At 34.8% G+C, this 21,742-nt stretch overlaps 1 protein-coding gene across 2 annotated transcripts; it reads left to right on the forward strand.

Moving 5' to 3' along the window:
- The first annotated feature begins 672 nt into the window (after window positions 1-672).
- On the forward strand, window positions 673-18,915 carry LOC117340943 (nephrin-like). 2 transcript variants are annotated; one of them, XM_033902733.1, is made up of 16 exons: window positions 673-757; window positions 2,284-2,571; window positions 2,739-3,029; window positions 3,876-4,163; window positions 10,068-10,376; window positions 11,519-11,824; window positions 12,217-12,552; window positions 13,309-13,599; window positions 14,251-14,361; window positions 14,521-14,542; window positions 14,925-14,995; window positions 16,035-16,062; window positions 17,069-17,139; window positions 17,425-17,455; window positions 17,594-17,661; window positions 18,028-18,915. In XM_033902733.1, the coding sequence occupies exons 1-16, from the start codon at window positions 685-687 to the stop codon at window positions 18,051-18,053; spliced, it is 2,610 nt and encodes an 869-aa protein (XP_033758624.1). In that variant the 5' UTR covers window positions 673-684; the 3' UTR covers window positions 18,054-18,915. The 2 variants fall into 2 exon arrangements, with proteins under 2 accessions (XP_033758624.1, XP_033758625.1); XM_033902734.1 differs by lacking the exon at window positions 16,035-16,062.
- The last annotated feature ends 2,827 nt before the right edge of the window (window positions 18,916-21,742 follow it).

Raw genomic sequence — 21,742 nt, forward strand, 5'->3', positions numbered from 1 at the left:
AGCATTATTGTCAGTAACAGCCAGTACAGAATGATAATAAATTGATAAAGCTTACTTTTAATTCCAAATACAATAGATCCAGGCCGTTAATGCTAATTTCAAACACACGCGTACACGCACTAAGTGAAATCCAAACATTAAATTGCTTAGTTTTTCATGCTCATCCTCATCATCATTCGCCTTCATCCATATTATCATTGTCTTTGTGTCAATATCAATCAAACTAATAACAAACAATCATATCATCTCATCACACGGGAAATCAAACATAATCACCAACAGTATGACATCAAGGTAACTATACAAAAAATTAATAAATACATAAATAAAATGAAATAAATGCAGTCCTAGTCACTAGCCAAGCACACATATACACAATAAGTACAGAAACCCACAAACCAATGAATAATATTATCAGGTTTTAATCAAGCCAATCGAATAATCAGACTTTACAAGACCGATCGACTTGATAACTATCTAGCACGCTTCACTCTGCTCTGACAATGTTTACAAAGCGTGATCGCTGGAAAGTCATACAAATCCAATGCTGGCTGTTATACACGAAAGTTCATTCAGATAACTATATACAAAGAAGGGAATACTTAGGCTACAATGTACTTACACATGAGTTAACGTTTCGTTGAGTATGAACTTCCTGGTTTATTTTATAGGTCGTACAAATATATGACTATATATATCGTCCACAGCATGTTTCTCACGGTCGTATGTGTACTAAATGTGATACAATTAGTCCGAGGTAAGTGTACTATCGTTCAATATGTCCAGAATTCGGTAAGTATCGTTTATCTATGGTGTTTTGTTTAACTAATTGATCGTATCTTGCATTTCAGACTAGGCTTTACTAGTTATCTCCCCTTCATAAGTTGAATGAATTAAGTAATAATCAGGAAGACGTCACTGCTAAACAGCCGATGCCAGATACTAAATGTTATGCTGTGTTCTTTTTTACTTGGTTTTGTGCATCAGTGCTACAATTAAAAGAGCTTTTGATACAGTGTAAGTTTTATAACAACACAACAATTAAGACAGGACAGACGTTTTTGTTACCGTGTATTTTAAACATATCCATACCATCGCTAGTTAACCCCAGTTTGTCTTTATTGATATGTTAACGTAAGCATTTCTAATTGAGGCAGCACGAGATGAACCGGGCATTTAAACTTGTAAGTGATAATTTCTACAGAAATAAAGCATTATAATTATATAATATGTAAAGCTCTGTTAGCTTCCATATGTTTTATTCTACGGTAGAAACCCACTTTTGCATGTATTTTTAATTACATATAAGATATATATCCCGGTAATTGTTTTACAATATAGTAGATATATCCCCCGTTATATGTCTATATGTTTTACTATCTGGTAGAGATACCCCCGTTATATGTCTATATGTTTTACTATATGGTAGAAATACCCCCGTTATATGTCTATATGTTTTACTATATGGTAGAGATACCCCCGTTATATGTCTATATGTTTTACTATATGGTAGAGATACCCCCGTTATATGTCTATATGTTTTACTATCTGGTAGAGATATCCCCGTTATATGTCTATATGTTTTACTATATGGTAGAGATATCCCCGTTATATGTCTATATGGTTTACTATCTGGTAGAGATAGTTCCCGTTATATGTCTATATGTTTTACTATCTGGTAGAGATGTCCTCCGCTATATGTCTATATGCTTTATTATAACGTAAAGATATCTCCCGTTATATGTCTATAGGTCGACATTTGGCTATTTGACCTAATAATGTAGGCAAACCATATACAACGCGATAGTGTCATTTGTTTTTTCTTGTTTTCTGTAGTTGAATGGAGCAGGATCGCGTAACATTATGTTCAATTCCATTTGTAGCATTCTTCATGTCCTGAATATGGTATTAACGGGAAGCTTTTGTTCAAATTTATCTCTATTTACTTTAATCTTGCTGTCAATAACAAACTGATAAGAAAATAGATAGTATGTTTTGGTTGTCGGGTGGCACAGTGGTAACACACTTGCCTTTCACTTAGGCGAGCGGGGTTCGTTTCCCCGTTCAGACGTAAAAAGGTATGGGGTCACCTGCCCGACCACATCGGTTTTTCCCGGATACTCCTTTTTTTCTGCCACAGTAAGACCCCTCATGTGCTTCCATCTGTGCCAACACTTGTGATTAATATAAGTTGATATAACGATTGTTGTAAAATAAAGAAAGTTTCAATTTACTGATAGCCAGGACTATATATTTCAAGCCTTTTTTTAAACGTCCTTTCAGGTCAGACCATCATACCTATGTATGTCCAGAGTGACGCCTCTGTCACACTGACATGTCCGGCTGATGACCAGGCCACCACACTGACCTGGACCGGACCTGGGAGTAACCTATACGTTACCGGTACTATAGTGGAGGCTGGTCTAGATAATGGTGTTAAATCACGGATATCTGTCGGTCACTCGGGAGGGAGTTACACACTGACGTTTACAGAGTTCCGGGCCTGGGACACAGGGATATATACATGTCAAGTGGACGGGACAGTGGGTCTACAGATGGTCATTGTACAAGGTACATGTATACCTATATCCACAATTCTAATTTCTGTGTGTGTCGTCCATTTATTAGTATTATTATTTACAATATTAAAAATAAGAGCTCTGAAAAAGGTGTTAATTTTCCTAATGAGACTTTAATACATATGCCATAGTTTTCATAGTTTATAAACATGTTTCCAGGTGGGAGATCAGCTTCCTCGGTGTATGTCAGACGAGGTGGAGCAATAACACTTAATTGTCCAAATACAGATGGTACAGCGCAATGGTCAGTTACATCTCCTTCTGTCTTCATTTACACTATCGGAACAGACATCAATCCGTCAATATCTAATTCTTTAAGAACCAGACTGACTGTTGATATACATAACGGGACATATAGCCTTGGAATCAGTGATGTACAGCTGTCAGATGTCTGGGAGTACCAATGTACCATCGGAGTCACAGACACATTCTATCATCTACTACTGTACAGTAAGTTATGTCAAATTGGTAATACAGACACGCTCTATCATCTACTACTGTACAGTGAGTTATGTCAGATTGGTAATACAGACACATTATATCATCTACTACTGTACAGTAAGTTATGTCAGATTGGTAATACAGACACATTATATCATCTACTACTGTCCAGTAAGTTATGCCAGATTGGTAATACAGACACATTCTATTATCAACTATTGTACAGTGAGTTATGTCAGATTGGTAATACAGACAATTTCTATCATCTACTACTGTACAGTAAGTTAGGTCAGATTTTTAATACAGATAAATTGCGTTACCTTTTATTGTTCAATAAGTTATATCAGATTAGTAATACAGAAACATGATATGATGTACTATGTACAGTAAGTAATTATTGGTAGTACCGACACTTCTTTTGCTGCCGTATATATCTACAATTGTACAGAAGTTGTTGTGAAATTGGTGACAGAAACATATATAGTCTATCGTATACGGTGATACATCAACGTTGTATTGTCAACTACTCTACATTAAGCATAATCCTACTGTACTAACGATAATTATGTCACATGCGACGGGCCTCCCGTATGTTTTTAGTGATGTAGTTACCAACTACCACGATATAACATTGACTCTAATTGACCCTGGCTGTTCACGGGGCGATAAAGGTAGCAAACAGACAACACCTTGATGACTTCATGTTTTTCGCTGAGAAATGAATGTAAACGTCGGTCTAACCATTTTATAAAATACAAACTTAAACTTCATTATGATTATACATACAACTGCTGAAGCAGACTTTAATCATTTTTGCTGTATAAAGATATATATAAATGATCTTATATGTTCTAGTTCCACCAGTATTTCCTGAAATAGAGAACACATTTGCCGTAAACGGTCAGAACAGGACAAGAGTGACAGAGGATGGAAGTCTTACTTTGTCATGTAACGCACGTGGCGGATTCCCGGTGGCAAACGTGTCGTGGATAAAAAATAATGTCTATCTTGCTATAAATGACAGCATAGCCAAGTACACAAAAGTGGTTACTCGAGCAGACGACAGGACAATGTACAGATGTCAGTCTAGTAGTCCAGCCCTGACAAGTCCCCAGACTACCAGTGTGTTGGTATACCTAGATTGTGAGTATAGAGTGTTGTATAAATGTCAGTCTAGTAGTCTAGCCCTGACCAGTCCCCAGACCACCAGTGTGTTGGTATACCTAGATTGTGAGTATAGAGTGTTGTATAAATGTCAGTCTAGTAGTCTAGCTCTGGCTAGTCCTCAGATATCCATGTGTTTCGTATAGCTAGAATGTAAGTATAGTGTTATATACATGTCAGTATAATATGAATGAAGGCAGAGCCTTGGATGAGCACAGCTAATCTAATTGTCACTTGTATACGTCTATATATATATATGTTTATGCAATATATATGTAATTTTTTTTCATTATATTAGCAGATTTATGAAAAGCACAAGGCCATGATAAGTCATCAAAAGGCCTTATATAACAAGAATTATACAGAATTATATATCTCATCTTTCCCGCTTTATCAATAACATCTTTCAATTTATGGAGTAGTGTTCAAGTAATTAAATAATATCAGTAACCAGTATTCAGCGAGACATTGAGATAGGGTGAAAACTGAACTTTAATGAAAATTCTCAAAATTCAGTTTTGAGGCCAAAATATGTGAATCTGTAAAGACATTTAAGTTTCAATTAGATTATTATTGCTTTTATAACACAGTTTAAAGTGAATCTGAACATAACTTCACAAAATTCCCTGTTAGAATTTTTATTTTACCCAAAAATAGGTGAACCTGGAAAAAAAATCCTCTAAATGATGGATAGGTGCATGTACAGTATAGGTGCATGTACAACAGTATATATGATTGTATCAGTACCCTCACCAGTTTCAATTCAATCTGACAGCATGCAACTCAATAACACTGTCAAATGTATGTGGACTTTAAATAAATATTGACGCCACTGCTATTAAATATTTGTAGTGATGGTTGTAAACTCGCTTTTATTTAATAAATTAATTGAACAAATTAAATAAGGCCAAAAAGTGTAATTTCTGTATATGAATTAAATAATTATTTCTATAACCCATCCCTATAGGGTAACAGGACACCCTGTGGTAAACAAAAAAAATTACGCTTTTTGATCCCACTACTCCGGCCGCTGTGGATCAGTCATAGTGCCAATATATATATATATACATATATATATTTAATCGATTCACAAAGTTTCTACAAGTTTTATTCTATATATATGTATATACACATGTACATAAATATATAAACATATACTATTGCACAGATATCCCATTCTGATACTTCTATTAAAGTTTGTGTTATTTCCAATAGCAATATTCAATATAATTTCTGTTTTTGTATTGAGTTAACTAATAACATGGGTCCCCTCATCTTAAAAAAAACAAACAACAGACCCAAGGTGCATTAAATTATATCAATTTCAAAGGACTTGAATTGAAGATCCTTCTACCATGTGTAATATTTGATTCTACCATATATTTGGAATGGAATATAGAACATTTTGAACTGTTATTCAGTCACTTCAACTCATTTTTGGGCAAAACCGCTTTGGACCGAGGACATGTACTTATAACATATGATTTGAAGATCTGTTTATAGAGAACTTTTAAAAGAAATTCACTTGTGCGCTTTTAAAAATAAAATATGAATCAACTTTGGGATTACATCAGTATATAATTATAATGTTCTGTCAATTTTGTAATATCTGGTTGAAAGTTTAAATTTAGTTATTTATATCAAAGTTTTTTGAGTTGTCAAACTTTGAATTATCTTATATATATTTTATTACTATAAAAACAAAGATTTAAACTTGGACCAGTGAGATACTTTAATTTCTAATCAGTGTTTTTGAGTTATCATAGTTCGAGTTAATTAATTTTGATTGTAAGTACATGTATTCTCTTGTCTCCACTAAAACAGAATTTGTAGCAAATTTAAGTTAAACATACTAAGAGTCAACACCATAGACAATTACTCTCCTTTTGTAATTATGATTAATTACAAATAATTATAGAAATTCTATAATCTTCCAGGCTTTGGAAATTAACAGCAGTTGTTTATAAGGTTTAAATCATATTACGTATACACTGTACATTTACATGTGTTCATAAACATTGTAATACATTTGGTTTAAATTTGGTTTACTTCATTTAAAGGGTGATTCCGTCATTAGTTTAAATTCAAAGGTTAGGTCATCAAAATCAAACTTATTGGAAAATATGATTTTTTCCCAAATAGTAAATCTTCGAATCTTTAATTTACATAAATCAAACAGTTTGACTCGCAGGGTAATTAACACAAGTTCTCCAAATTCTAAGTCCTAAAAATTCCTACCAAAATATCACTTTTTACTTGAAAGCCAGTCAGTATTTTTGTAGGATTCATCATTTTTCTGTACATTTTAGCATTGATTTATTTCCCTGTTCAAAAGTGGATTTCATCAGTAAAAAATGTACATGGTTCTGATATCTGAAAGAAGGAATGTCCCTCTAAATTGAGTCTCATTATATAAGAACATGCCAGGCATTGGAGAAGTGTTGGAACTTCAAACACCTAATTAGAACACACACAATAAAACAGTCCTTGTATGTTTTGACATTGAGTACAAACGATTGTTTTAAATTTCCTTTTTATTAATTTCAGGCAATATTTTGTGAAATAAACAGTTACTATACTTAGCAATAGAAATCTGATCTATAATACTCTCAACAGTATAATATGACAATTATTTTATAAACATTGCAAAGAATTATTTTTCAGATAAATTTCATTTAAAATTCAATCATTATTCTTGGTACAACCTACATATCATATGTGCCATGTTGATCTATGTTTATTTCTGCTGACTAATGTAGACTAACTACACATGTACTAAGCCTGCATTTCATAAATGATAAAAATCTAGGGTTATCACATGGGCTTTATATAGGCCTACTATACTGGAATCTAGACTCGGACATTTTTAATGGTTACTAGCCCCATGTGCTGTAGATAATATAACCTTCTTCTAATTATAATAAACAATGCGAGTCAGACACATCCTATCATCTGTAACTAACAATAAAAAAGCTGGTAGAACTCTACGTAACCGATAGGCACTTGTTTCCTATGCATATACCTAGCCTAGTTGTCTTTCGGCATGTTATTGTTTACAATGCAAATCAAGTGCCTGTCGTAAGCCTAACGTTAACGCTGAGAAAATAAATCGACAAGGCGGCCTAAATATTTACGATAGGATCGATCATAACACAGTCTTATCGGCAAATGCCTACCTTTGATCAGATCAGACTGGAACCACATACAAAAATAATTACAAGGACCCTATACTGAGTTTAATTCCAACACAGGGACACGTTACAATAATAATGTATGTATAAAATATATGGGGGGTCGATATAAACATAACACAAGGGACGAAGCTCCGATTCTGGAAATCCCAGGGCGCCAATTTCAAATATAAATTAACAACACTTACTTTCAGTCTTTTTTCACGGGAATTGCTGCTATCGTTTCGTTATAAGTTATAATTTTCACACATATAATCCTTAATTGTCCATCTGTTCTCATACTCCCCATTTTAAAGCACTTTGTCGGAAGTTTTTAATATTCCCTCCAAAAAAGTGATGCTATGGACCGGAAGTTGCGCAACACCTTTCGGAAGGTGATGGACAATAGCAGCCAAAGGTAAGAAAACTCCCGAGGCAATCGGAAAGAGTCATATCCGCAGTGAATAATTTTGGCGGAATTTTTGAATCAAATATGACTGATATCGTGTCTTGGTGAGTAATCGTTAATTAATCGCTTTATGTGTGATCAGAAAATTATCAAACGTATTCCATAATTAGGAAAGGCCATTTCTAAGTAGATTGTGATATGATATATTCAATGATACAACGTTTCTGCGGACCTGCCAAGGTGTTGCGCAACTTCCGGTCCATAGCATAACTTATAACGAAACGATAGCAGCAATTCCCGTGAAAAAAGACTGAAAGTAAGTGTTGTTAATTTATATTTGAAATTGGCGCCCTGGGATTTCCAGAATCGGAGCTTCGTCCCTTGTGTTATGTTTATATCGACCCCCCATATATTTTATACATACATTATTATTGTAACGTGTCCCTGTGATTCCAACGTACTCGCATGTCTTGTTGTGTACAATGTATCGGTCAGATGTGAATGGAGACAATGACATTCGGTAATTCCCGATCGGTTACGGACGACATGATAAAAATAAAAGCGAAAACATACCGTTGTTTTGTTACTTATTTTTCATATGAGAACAAAAGTCATATATAACTAATGTTTAAACACTATAGTGAGACTTTGGTGTTGATATTGTTCAAGATTTTTGCCCATGGGAATACTACATCCGGTTTTGAGCCATTCCGGTACCGATTTTTTGGACAATACGATTTTCTTTGTTCGTATGTATGGGAAGGGAGGCAACTCTTGTTGGGGGTACCGTTTTCCAGTATTTAGAGAGCTTCGGTCGGGCGCCTTCGGCGCTCTTATATGTCCAGCCCTGGCCAGTCCTTAGACCAACAGTGTGTTGGTTTACCTAGATTGTGAGTATAGAGTGCTGTATACATGTCAGTCTAGTAGTCCAGCCCTGACCAGTCCTCAGACCACCAGTGAGTTGGTATTCATAGATTGTGAGTATAGAGTGTTGTATACAAGTCAGTCTAGTAGTCCAGCCCTGACCAGTCATCAGACCACCAGTGTGTTGGTATACATAGATTGTGAGTATAGAGTGTTGTTTTCATGTCAGTCTAGTAGTCCAGTCCTGACCAGTCATCAAACCAACAGTGTGTTGGTTTACCTAGATTGTGAGTATAGAGTGCTGTATACATGTCAGTCTAGTAGTCCAGCCCTGACCAGTCCTCAGACCACCAGTGAGTTGGTATTCATAGATTGTGAGTATAGAGTGTTGTATACAAGTCAGTCTAGTAGTCAAGCCCTGACCAGTCATCAGACCACCAGTGTGTTGGTATACATAGATTGTGAGTATAGAGTGTTGTATTCATGTCAGTGTAGTAGTCCAGCCTTGACCAGTCATCAGACCACCAGTGTGTTGGTATATCTAGATTGTGAGTATAGAGTGTTGTATACATGTCAGTCTAGTAGTCCAGCCCTGACCAGTCATCAGACCACCAGTGTGTTGGTATACATAGATTGTGAGTATAGAGTCTTGTATTCATGTCAGTCTAGTAGTCCAGCCCTGACCAGTCATCAGACCACCAGTGTGTTGGTATACATAGATTGTGAGTATAGAGTGTTGTTTTCATGTCAGTCTAGTAGTCCAGTCCTGACCAGTCATCAAACCATCAGTGTGTTGGTATACCTAGATTGTGAATATAGAGTGTTGTATATACGTCAGTCTAGTAGTCCAGCCCTGACCAGTCCTTTGGCTACCAGTGTGTTGGTATACCTATAATGTGAGTATAGAGTGTTGTCAACATGTCAGTATAGTAGTCCATCCCTTGCCAGTCCTCAGACCACCAGTGTGTTGGTATACCTAGACTGTGAGTGTAGAGTGTTGTATACATGTCAGTCTAGTAGTCCAGCCCTGACAAATCCTCAAACCACCAGTGTGTTTGTAAACCTATAATGTGAGTAAAGAGTATTGTATACATGTCAGTATTGTAGTCCAGCCCAGTTTACACGGATTGTGGGCATACAATGTTGCATGATATACCAAGAAAGTGTCGATATGCATAGAACATCTATCTGGCATGCTAAAAGATCATAGACAAATATACTAAATGCAAAAAAAGTATATATAAATAACAAAATTTAATAAATTCATCGATTCGATGAGTATTGCGTATAAATGTTTAAGTAGCTCAAACCTTTTTTCCCTTCATTACACATTTTGGAAATATGAGTTGCACTATGTGTTTACAGCTAGTCGAATATATATATTTCAATCTCGACCACTTCATGTAACTAAAGTTCAGTTATTGCCTTCTATGTCCACAGTAAAACCGGGAGAGCCAGAAATCCCTGAACAGGTTTCCCAGATAGAAAACAACAACCTACAGGTAGTTTGTACTTCAACTGGAAGTAGACCACCCGCCAACATACAGTGGAATATTGGGCGTAAATGGCTATCCTCCAATTCTACTGATGTCATGGAACCTGACAGCTCAACAGAAACGTATACTGTGACGTCGACATTATCCCTCCTTGTAACACGTCACAACAATGGGGAATCTGTGTACTGTAGAGCCAGTAACCGGGCCTTGCCTGCGGGGATCGAGTCAGTTACCCGCACTTTAACAGTATTGTGTAAGTATCCCTATCATGGTATTACGTCAGGACAATGAGAAAAGTCTGTAGCCGGCCGTGTCTGGCGGGATTTAGTCAGTATGTATCGCAAACACAGTCACTAGTCAAGATAGTTGGGGTCTGGGTACCCTTGTCCAGATGGATTGAGTCAGTACGGCGGACTATTACAGTATTGTGTATGTATCTCTAGCACAGCCACACGTCAGGACAATGCAGAGTCTGTGTACTTTAGAGACAGTTGTCGGGCTTTGTCTAGAAGAGTTGAGTCAATATGTATCCCTAACACATGTCAGTATAGTGGACAGTCTGTGTATTGTGGAGTCAGTAGCCGGGCCTTGTCTGGAGGGTAACCCTAACACAGTCACATGTCAGTATAGTGGGCAGTCTGTGTCTTGTGGAGTCAGTAGCCGGGCCTTGTCTGGAGGGTAACCCTAACACAGTCACATGTCAGTATAGTGGGCAGTCTGTGTATTGTGGAGTCAGTAGCCGGGCCTTGTCTGGAGGGTAACCCTAACACAATAACATTTCAGTATAGTAGGGAGTCGGTGTGTTGTCGAGTCAGTAATAGGGTCACCCTAGGGGGATTGAGGCAGTGGGCCGGGCTGTAAAAGTATTGAGTAAGTAGCCGTCATACATCATATATCATTATTTCGGGGAGTCTGTGCGCTATAAGGTCAGCACCCGGGTCCTGTCTGGAGAGATGAAGTTAGTGAGTAGTATTCTGTTACTATCCTTAATACAGTCATAAGTGTGCTTTATAGTCAGCTAAAGTTGCTCTTACTGCTTCAGGTATTTTGTGTTCTTAACTTACTTGGTTACTATAGTATATGTTTTGACAACATGTGAAAACTTGGATAAAAACAGCGTCGTCATATATACTTTAGTATGTATCTAACGGGAAGGTCTTTTTCTGATGCAAAGGTCTTTTATCCGATATAGTCAACAAACCGTTTTTATTGTATTAAACAGAAACATAGACGCACAATTGGAGAATATTAATAGAACGTAAAGACAGACAGTTTCATAATTTTAATTACATGATTCAAAATTAAATAATAGCATATTTTAATCTCTGCACTCTCGATATAAACGACTCAACAAAATCTTGATATAAACGACTCAACACAATTTTTCATCAACAGACCGCGCTGACATCAACGTTAGCGGTAAAAACACAACATACACGTCATCCAAGAGACTACTGACTTGCGCACCTGATGGTAATCCAAACATTTACAAATTCGGTAGATGGAAACATACAGCGGAGGACGGTTCAGAGATACGTCAGTTGACCGGAAGTTCAAATTCCACACACTCGGTCCTGACCCTGCCCGACCCCGGCGTACCACGACGATATGAGGATACCGGTTACTACATATGCATAGCCACTAACAATGTCCCAGACTCGTCCTCCTCCACGTCTGGCTCTGTCTTCTTCGTCGTTGAAGGTAAAACTTGAGGGTAACCAGGTTTTGTTCTCCGACTCCATTACCAACCAATTGTCTATAGAGATGTAAATTATAGGAAAGACAGTAACCCTAATGTCCTTATAATGTCTTTCTTATTGTATTTCCCCAAGAGTCAAGACGATATAACATGCAGTTACTAAGCTCAATATTACAATTAGGTCACGTCAGCAATTTTACTATAATCTTTGAATAAAATTTGAGTATGTCGTTATATTGTATGGGTTTTTAATTAATGATACTAATAAATATGAATAAATGATTATTTGTTCATGTCAGGTATGGTGTTGTATCATGCCGAGAATCATGCATCAACATAGTTGTATGAATAGTTGTGTCTCTATATATATGTATATGTGTGTTATATCTTCAAGCTCCTCCTTTGGTAATAACCAACGCAACAGTGATCAATGAACAGTTAGGGAACAACGCCACTATTGAGGTAGAGTTTTACAGTAGACCAACAGTACATCTTAATGACATCAAGTGGACTAGAAATCCTAGCGGATTACCTCCCCCTGTTAGAGCTCTAACGTCTATAGTAGACAGATCACTCTTGGTGGCTTTCCATGGCGTAGACGTTCACGTCAAAGGCTATGTGACTATACTGAGAATAAGTATCCTAACAGAACTGGACTTTGGTGACTACACTGTGACAATAAACAACAGCATTGGGGTGACAAACCACACAGTGAAACTATTAAAAGCAGGTGAGTAGTGTGTGAATATATTTAGGCATACATGAATCAGTTATGAGTTACGTTTAGAACCACAATATGTCACCTTTATCAAAAGTCCAAATTCTGATGACAATAGTTGTTTATTCATGATTGATGAAAGGGTCATCGCCAGTGTTCCAAAACCATTTGCGTTACTTGAAAAAAAGAATCATAGACGTGACAAAATTAAACGGAAAAAAACAAATATGTTTTAACAAAGGCCAAGACGAATACTAGGTGCACGTGATGTTTTACAGTGAAAAAAATAAGTGAGTCTGGTGTGAGGGGGTAGAAATCAATCCCAAAATATTGATTATTACAAACCTAAATCAAGATTAAAGGCGATTTTTAATCAAAACGTCAAATTTTCAATTGTCAACTGCTATGTATAATTGAAGCACTTATTCAACTTTCTTCTGACCTCTTACACGTTTGTCATCAATAGTCACTGTATCATTATATCGACGACACTATTTCTGTATGATACGCGAGTACAATATTCAAATCATGATCAAAGTAGTGGCCATAACATCGTCTATTCTTAAAAACCATAAAATATTTGATGCAATTCTTCTATATATTATCAGTTAATGCATGCGAAGTCGTCGAATTGAGTTGTGGTCGATTTTTGGATGTTAACAATGAACTAATTAAAGCAGCAATCTTTGTTGAAAAAGAAATTTATCTACTTTTAGCAAAGATAATTTACAGAAATAAATCATTATCTTGTCCCTTTCCATGTTACAGGGCCTCCACCACCACCTCTCTACCTACTACAGAAACAAACATCTGTTAGTAGTGTCACGGTGCAATGGATTCCAGCTTCAGATGATTATCAGACACAGACCTTTGTGATTGGCTATAGATCTGACGTTACCCATGACTACACTGACTCTGACGTCATTCCAGATACACGGAAATCAGTTGTGTCGTACACTATAGATGGATTGACAGCGTCCTCCATATACTTTATCCGAATTTACGCGAAAAATGATATCGGATTGAGTAATCATAGATATATCAACATTTCAACAAACGGTAAATATAACTAATCACTTTACGTTTAAGAACGCAATATATTATTATCTAACGCGTAATTTATAAGATACTAATAGGGCATTGTTAATCGTGAACTTTGTAAATCAAATTGATTTATTAGTAGTGTGGGGATGCTTGTTACAGTATCAAGCATACATCTTAACGAAGATGAGAGAGATGGTGGTATAATGAAATGGTCCGATATTGTTAGCTTTGATTAACAATTATCATCAGGGGAAACATATAAAACAAATACACAGACGGGCATTCTTTGTTTATGTCATTAACTGAGGAGAATTTAGATAATTTAAATGTGATTTTAATTGTCATGACCTTCAATCTGAATCAAATTATGATTCAATTCAATTGTTTGTCGATCAAATATGTTTCTACTTACGGGATTTGATAGACCGGGATTGTTATAATACCTAGTGGCGATAGTCCTCTCTGATAGACAATTGAATTGTTTGATGGAACACTGTATTTCTCATTAAGATAGTAGGGATTTGAACTACCATGATTTTTTTTTCTCAAATCAATGCTGCTATTGTCTTACAAACATTCAGGTATAATGTTTCCTAACGCGATCTACACAGTATCCAAAACTTTGTGCTGAAATATGATCATTTTGTTATCATATACATTGTAAAGCCGGTGACGACTGCTATGAGGATTTACATTCCACCAGAACTGCACTGATTTGCGTGTCCATAATCTGCGGTGCTGGGATAGTAGTGGGGGTTGTTTTCGTCATACTTATAAGTAAGTACATATGTGCCTTTTAAACCATGCATTACCATCATTTAATATTAATAGTAAAATACAATGCGTTTGATTAATCACAGTAAATGAAGCATGTCAATTACTTTATATGTATATTATCCACGACCGTCGTAACTATATGATTGTTTTTGATCACAGAGAGACGGACATCTTCAGGATGGTAGGAGAAAACACAGATGAGCATTTGATGTCTTTTTACTCTTAAAATAGTGGTTATAACGTTCAATTATTGGTTATTGGATGACAGATAAATGTGAGACGTATAGAAATATCCTTTATATAATCCCGATCAAGGAAAATGAAAACCTAGAAGAATTATGACCTATCAACATAGCATGAATTATTGTGATTCCAATCATGTGTCACTTCATCAATTATACTGAGGAATATGTTCGTAGATGTTAGGTGTGTTGATATTCAAATGCCTGGTTATGTTTTATAAGAGTAAGAATATTTTATCAATACAGTAACTTCTATAAAATGTTTAAAACAAATTCGTTCGCCATGTAAAAATTTTAAATCATTAAAATCATTCTATTCAGCTGCTGTAGTAGTAAGACCTATGGTTCACATCAGAAGCAAGAAATGACACAGAAAGCCGTTCAGAGAGACAGTGAGTACATCACGTAATACCTAGATTGGCAATCATACTTTTAAGTGTCTTGATAATCATTCCAGCTTTTCTAGAAACTTTTTGAGTATTTTATACATTATAGATAAACAGGTTTCTTGCTTTTATAATATTTGCATTACCTGCTATTAAAAGTTAAGTTTGAATAGATATTCATGGCCAAAATCAATAATTTGGTTAATCGCGCTGGTATTCAAGCAACACACATTTCTAATATCGGGATTATCTCAACAAAATCTCCAACTGAACATGCCAGTATCTATTTTAGGTTTGGCATGTTGTGCTCGGATTATAGATAGATAATTTATTATTACATTTTACAATATAATAATATATTAAGTAATATATTGAACCTTGTTTTTACAATTGATTTCCATCTAATAAATCTAATTAATTCAATATGGCATGGAAACAATTGTCTCAAGTTATTTATTACAAATACTATGGACTACGTGATCTAAAAGCTGTATGGTAAAATGTATTTGTTGTGTTTTTGATATTTTGTATTAAACATAATCTTATTTTGAAAGATGCTAATACCGTTTGTTGTATACGTACACTCCATTGAAATTGCAAATTGTTGTAGTTGTAGGCAGTACTTGTGCATTTTAGTTCCCGACGTTTGTCGTAACCCTGAATAGTTACAATACGCATACTGTAAAAGTATTTTTGCGCTTGAAATTTTCGCTTAGCATCCAAACGGTTCGTAGTGTGGATATTTTCGCGCTGTCAGTCATGATGAAACTAGTTTTTCGCGCTTATAAATGCATCTTTGAAGTTCAATTTCAACATTCAAATATTTCATTTAATAATGTGGTTATTGCACCTGTCACCTAGAAAGACTAAATAGATGCAATTTAATTACTCTTTCCGCTCAGTTGTATCTAACTTTGATTTTTTTATTGTAATGCGCTGATGTCTTTTGCCGGGGATAATATTTTAAAATATATACTGAAGCCCATCATATACAAATTATTTAACACAAGGCAGTGTTTTCAAGTTATTCATTTTTACCTTTCAGACAGAGAGCCTGACTCTGTAGAGGAAAGGTATTGATATATATGCTTGAATTGCTCTTTGGTTCCATTTTTACTAAATGTGAAGAAAGCAAATATATGCCGATTTAATCTGTGTCATCCAGATGTATGAAATCAGTCTAATGTTACGACAGGTTGCTTGATGTTGGCTTTCAAACAAATGATTTATTCCGATACCGCACTTGCACTTAAAACATATTTCGAATAATATGTTGACGCAATAATTCAATGGAATAATAATAACTCAATTATTTGGAAAGTTACATGATACGAGACAACTAAATGATTTAGGAAGTGGTGCCACGTATTGATCAATTGCTGATTATATAATGGTATACTGACTTCCGGTTAAAATTCAACAGAGGGGAGGCAACCTTTATCTCAATTACCATCTATTCGTCAAGTCCATGACACACACCTACTTAAAATCTTGAAATACAGTCCTCTTTCGACCGCTTTCTATTCATATTTGGTTTTATGTTTCATTTATTATAAAACATTTATGATATTATTTTTTCGGCAGGAAGCTAGCAAACATTTCGGTTATATTTTGGTTGTAGCCACTGCTATTTGTATGATAAGAAATACTCTGCATTGATAAGGTATTTCAGTTATGAATTTATGATATTAGGCAGATTGTTGATTTATCTGCCAATGAATCCAAACACGTCATTGATGTTTGTCGTTTCTGTTTACCTATTTCGTAAGTGTGATTATTGTAATAAATGGAAAAGCATATTACAGTTTTTTTAATGCGGAAAAATCAGGATCCATATGACCCTCCAGTTCATTCTCGAGAAACTGTAAGGCTATATCATACTAAATATTAAGACTTAATAAATGTATACTTTGTATCAATTACATATACAGCGTATTATCAAGATGCGTAACAATACTATTCTTACGTTAATATGAATTAACATGTTCAAAATTGATTGAAACTGTAAATAAAACTTAACTATCGCATAACTATTTGAGCTTAATTATTCTTTAATATTTCATTTCATCATTTTCAAAGCAAATCCCATTACCAAGATCTTGATCCAAGTGAAATTCAACACCATTCTCCTTATGCAAGCCTCTCAGAAGGTACGTTTTACTTTTTAAACTCACTGTTATTTAGCAGACAGACATCAAGGTTTTGGCATTGTTTCTGGAATTAGGTTGGTGGCTTACTCTCGGTGATTAGTTTGCCCTTTTAGTCAAAATGTTACTTAGTTAGTTCTATAAGTAAGTGTTTCTACTTAAGACTAAACCTAAAATACCTACGCTGTTGTTATGTTTGATCTTTATGTAACATTTTCTCAGTTATATCGACATTGCGATTGAAACAAATTCAAACTTAATGTACAACGGTCTTCTTTATTTTTGTAGGTGACATGGATACAAGTTTGGAAAATGAAAGGTGATGGCAATTTAATTTCAATTCAAATTAAAATGATTTCCTTACATAATATTTTCTTTTCTGTATATGCATAAATATAGATTGGCAACATGCATCTTGAGTGGTAGAATAATAATGTTTCAGAAATTCTGTTCACAGGAACAACTACGAAACGCTCAAGGAAGGTTCTGCAAAACAAGTATACGACGAACTTAAGGTAGATGATGGTATGTACTTTAACAATTAATACTCAATCGAGCACCAACGTATTAAGGTATTTTATTACCAAACTGTTACTCCTATGTTTTCAGATATACATGCGTATCTTGAACAAGTAGTACATATAGATAAAACTCTGCAGTTGATACATTGAAAGACCATATAAGTTTCCGTGAATAATTGCGGTGACTTTATTACATACAAAACTGCAAATGCACACTAATTCAATTTAACTATGAAAAATAACTTGCTGCCTGCAAAACATTTTGAAAGAAAAATGATAATTAATCGAAAATGTTTTACGTAATCCTCACAAATAATACGAATATAGATACAGAATATGTCTTGTACATATCTTTGATTTCTCAATTCAGGTTCCAAGCAGTATGCGAATACTTGACCGAATATACGCGATGAGATCAACCAAAAGCAGCTCAGGATGAAGAAACACAATTTGTGTCCAAATGGAAAAGTTCAACATTGCAAAAATATCAATTGAACCCAAAAGCATCAGCAGGCCGGTATAAATCATGTATGGTGATTATTTTGATATTACAAAACTGACAATGGTTAAGAACATAATATCAATATCAACAATGCATGTGTGTTTTGTACAGAGCTATAGACCATTAAGTGAGGGAGAACAGTACTGTGTCATTCCAGTCTTGCTCAAAGAAAGACTTTAACTTGATTAATATTTTGAATAGATTATCTTCAGGCTGGTACCGTAGGCCTCAACAAGGTGCTGAAATGTAGTATATATTGACGCATTGTTGGCTTATTCTATTCTATTCGATAAACACATACATTGCCTATATTGAAAAGAACATGAAAATTGATTATTTTTGGCCACTCAAAATAAACAAAAAAACAAAATCAACAAAGAACCAAGTTCAAAATGTGAATTATATTATATATGTATATTATATATGTATATTATATATTATATTATATAATTATGTGAAATAGTGAACAAACATAAGCCGCAATTTCCAAATGTACTGTGAGATGTCATAGTGGCCATCAATCCCGAAAAAAAATAAGTTATCACATTTAACAATGCATTTATATAACACTGTCTAAAAACAAATTAAATGAAAAACGAGACGACCACTTCCAATATTAAAAAAGATTGCAATTAAAAATGTCTGTGATAAGATAATGTATAGCTGTGTTATCATTTTTATACGTAAAACAAACATATACACGTGAGTATATTGTGTTAATTCGATTCTCTGAATTAAATAAATGCTATAATTTGACTTAAGTAGTTTGTCTTATCATTCCCTATTAACAATAACAATAACAATATGTTAAAACAAGGAAGTTTATACATGTAATGGGAAATATGCTTTAAAACAAAGCATTAAAATTTATTTGAATGTCAAGGTCAAAAACATTCTACATAAGAAGCACTGTCTGCAACATATCCACCATGAATATTGTAGGCAATACATCTGATATAAAACACTGAAATGTTACATAAATGAACAATCTGAGCTTAAGGACAAAAGGCCAATAAAGCCTGCATTGCTCATCTAGACATTGTATTGATTATGGCAAAGCACGTCTAAGTTTATTACAAATACATTTGCCTTTTTATGATCCAGCTGTCTCTCAGTACTATGCATTGTAGTCAACACTTTCCTTTCATGAGTATTTAGCTTCCAGGTTCCAAAGAAGATACAAATATCCTACAGATGAAGAGAATTAAGAAGAATTTTAATGAATTTGCTTTATTGGCCCTGTACAAATTTAGTTCCCCTTCACCCATGGATGCTTCAGACCAAATTGGGACTGAAGACTTTCATTCCTATGGATTAAAATGGAGTAGGATTTTTTTTAAATGTTAAATTTCTCTTATTGGTAAGAAAATTGGTTTTCCTTTAATCCTAGGATTCTTCATACCAAATTTCATCAAAATCTCAGTCGTTCATCAGCTAAGTAGTGATTTTAAGGAAATGTTAATGGACAACCAACGACGTGGCTTTGCATCAGCTTCGGATAAGGTGAGCTATAATCTAAATGTGTCTCTGGGAAGAAGGACACCGGGAATGTCTCACACTGATTAGGAAATGGGATAACACTCCAGCTTGGTCTGAATATGTAGGACATTTCTTCAGACAGCTAGTATTAACAATAGTTATAATAATTTGTGTATACGTAATGAACCACAACACTACTAACCTTGCACTTCTATATCTGTGCCATTGATAGGTGATGTCTACTCCAATAGACAACCCGTCTAACTTAACTGCTGCCTTGATATGGTATGTTGTACCAGCTGATAGAGTTGCCTCATATTGTGGTGTAATGACACAGGTGTAACTGTTGGCATCTGTGTCAGAACACCCTGTGTTACCAGTAGAGGTACATGTTGATGTTGACGATGGGCCATTTATTGCAGTACCTCCTACAGTCGGCTGGAATCAAGATATGTTAACTGTGAATATGACCCTGTGGCATATAACATACAAACACATAACAATGCCGTCTTGAAATTACAAGAACTGTTGATAGGATGTTAAACAATACAAGTGGCCAAATGGGCCTGTATAGCTCACTTGCTTCTTAGCAGTAATGTATTGCAACATTATTTAGTTGATCTAGGTCATTTCATGCAAATCCCGAGCTTATTACCACTATATCATCATAACAACATAAACGTATCGGCTAGCTAGGTTTGTAGTTTTGATATTTTGTAGCCTTTCATCCAAGCAAGTACATTTTGTATATATATATCCAGACTTCTGATTTCCCACTTTGTCCATGTTAGTCAGCCAACAATAACACGTAGATGATGGCAAGTAGATATTCGGTTCTACGTAAGTCCTGTTAATTAATTCAAGTGTGGATATATATGGTTAGATCTAGAATTAGATGTTTGATCTACACCTGCAGGGATACTACAGCAGCATATCAGGGCCACTATAAAAAGTATTTCGTGAACATACAATTAACTATTTTGTAGTAAAAGATAGTATTTTTAGACCACCTCAAACTCTTCAATGTGGAGGTGTCAATGTTAGAACACAGTTGACCCAAAGAGGAATTTCAACCAAATTAACGTTTCATGAATTAAAACTAGTTAGTAGTTAGTTTTTCAATTTGACCACCCTTGAAAACTAAATTTACAAATCAAATATTCACATTCTAATAAGTGGAATGCTTAAAAGGTATTGGAACAAGAATTTAAAGCCACACATGTTAACGGTTATACATGCAATTAACTTGTAATGGGAGTGGATTTTGAGAGTTGTACTCCTTTGCAAGAAAAACAAGTATTTTTTTGTGTTTATAAAAGTGTTTAATGATATTAAAAAGAAACTACTAGTGTTCAGTTGCATCTGATGTGTCAACAATGTAAGATTAATGTAGCCTGAAGGTTTTTTTTATCTAGGTTTTAATGGGAGTGATGCGAGTGCTAAAATGTTTGAGTATTGAAAATAAGGCTATACATTTATACATATATACAAAACGGAGGCAATATCTGTTTGTGGGAACGCTGTCTGCTCTTCAGGATTTTACCTGTGAAATAACCCATTTCATTTTAACAGTAAACACACAGATTGAGTTAAGTACTCTAGAATATTTCTGTAAATTTAACTGTTGACATAGTTTAATGTCTTAAAAGATCCGAAATATCTCTCAAGCCAAATTCACAGTACTATTGTGGTCCATTGCAAATTGGCGGGCATAACGACTTTGATTATGTCATATTGATAGCCATGGCAGGTATAATTGTGTGTATGGGTATTTAGTATTGGAATGCTTTATCATAACTTGTTGAAATGCACATTTGTATGTACTTTTGTAATAGTTATGAGTGCAATATCCATACACAAATATAAAATGTATGGAAGCCTATTGCTGTCGTATGCTGAGTTGAAATATATCAAAGCCCTGTAGTACCAAAATTCAAATATTTGGATTTTGTTACTTTTTATCATTTATTGGTGTATAATGGACCCCCACAAAATAATTACGTCAGATTGTTTATATTTTTAGAATATGACGCTTTATGTTAAATTATTGTTCCAATGATAGAACATGACAAGAAGTTTAAAATGTGCTTTTCAAAACAGCTGC

Source organism: Pecten maximus, chromosome 13 (assembly GCF_902652985.1).
Source record: "Pecten maximus chromosome 13, xPecMax1.1, whole genome shotgun sequence".
Lineage (NCBI taxonomy): Eukaryota > Metazoa > Mollusca > Bivalvia > Pectinida > Pectinidae > Pecten > Pecten maximus.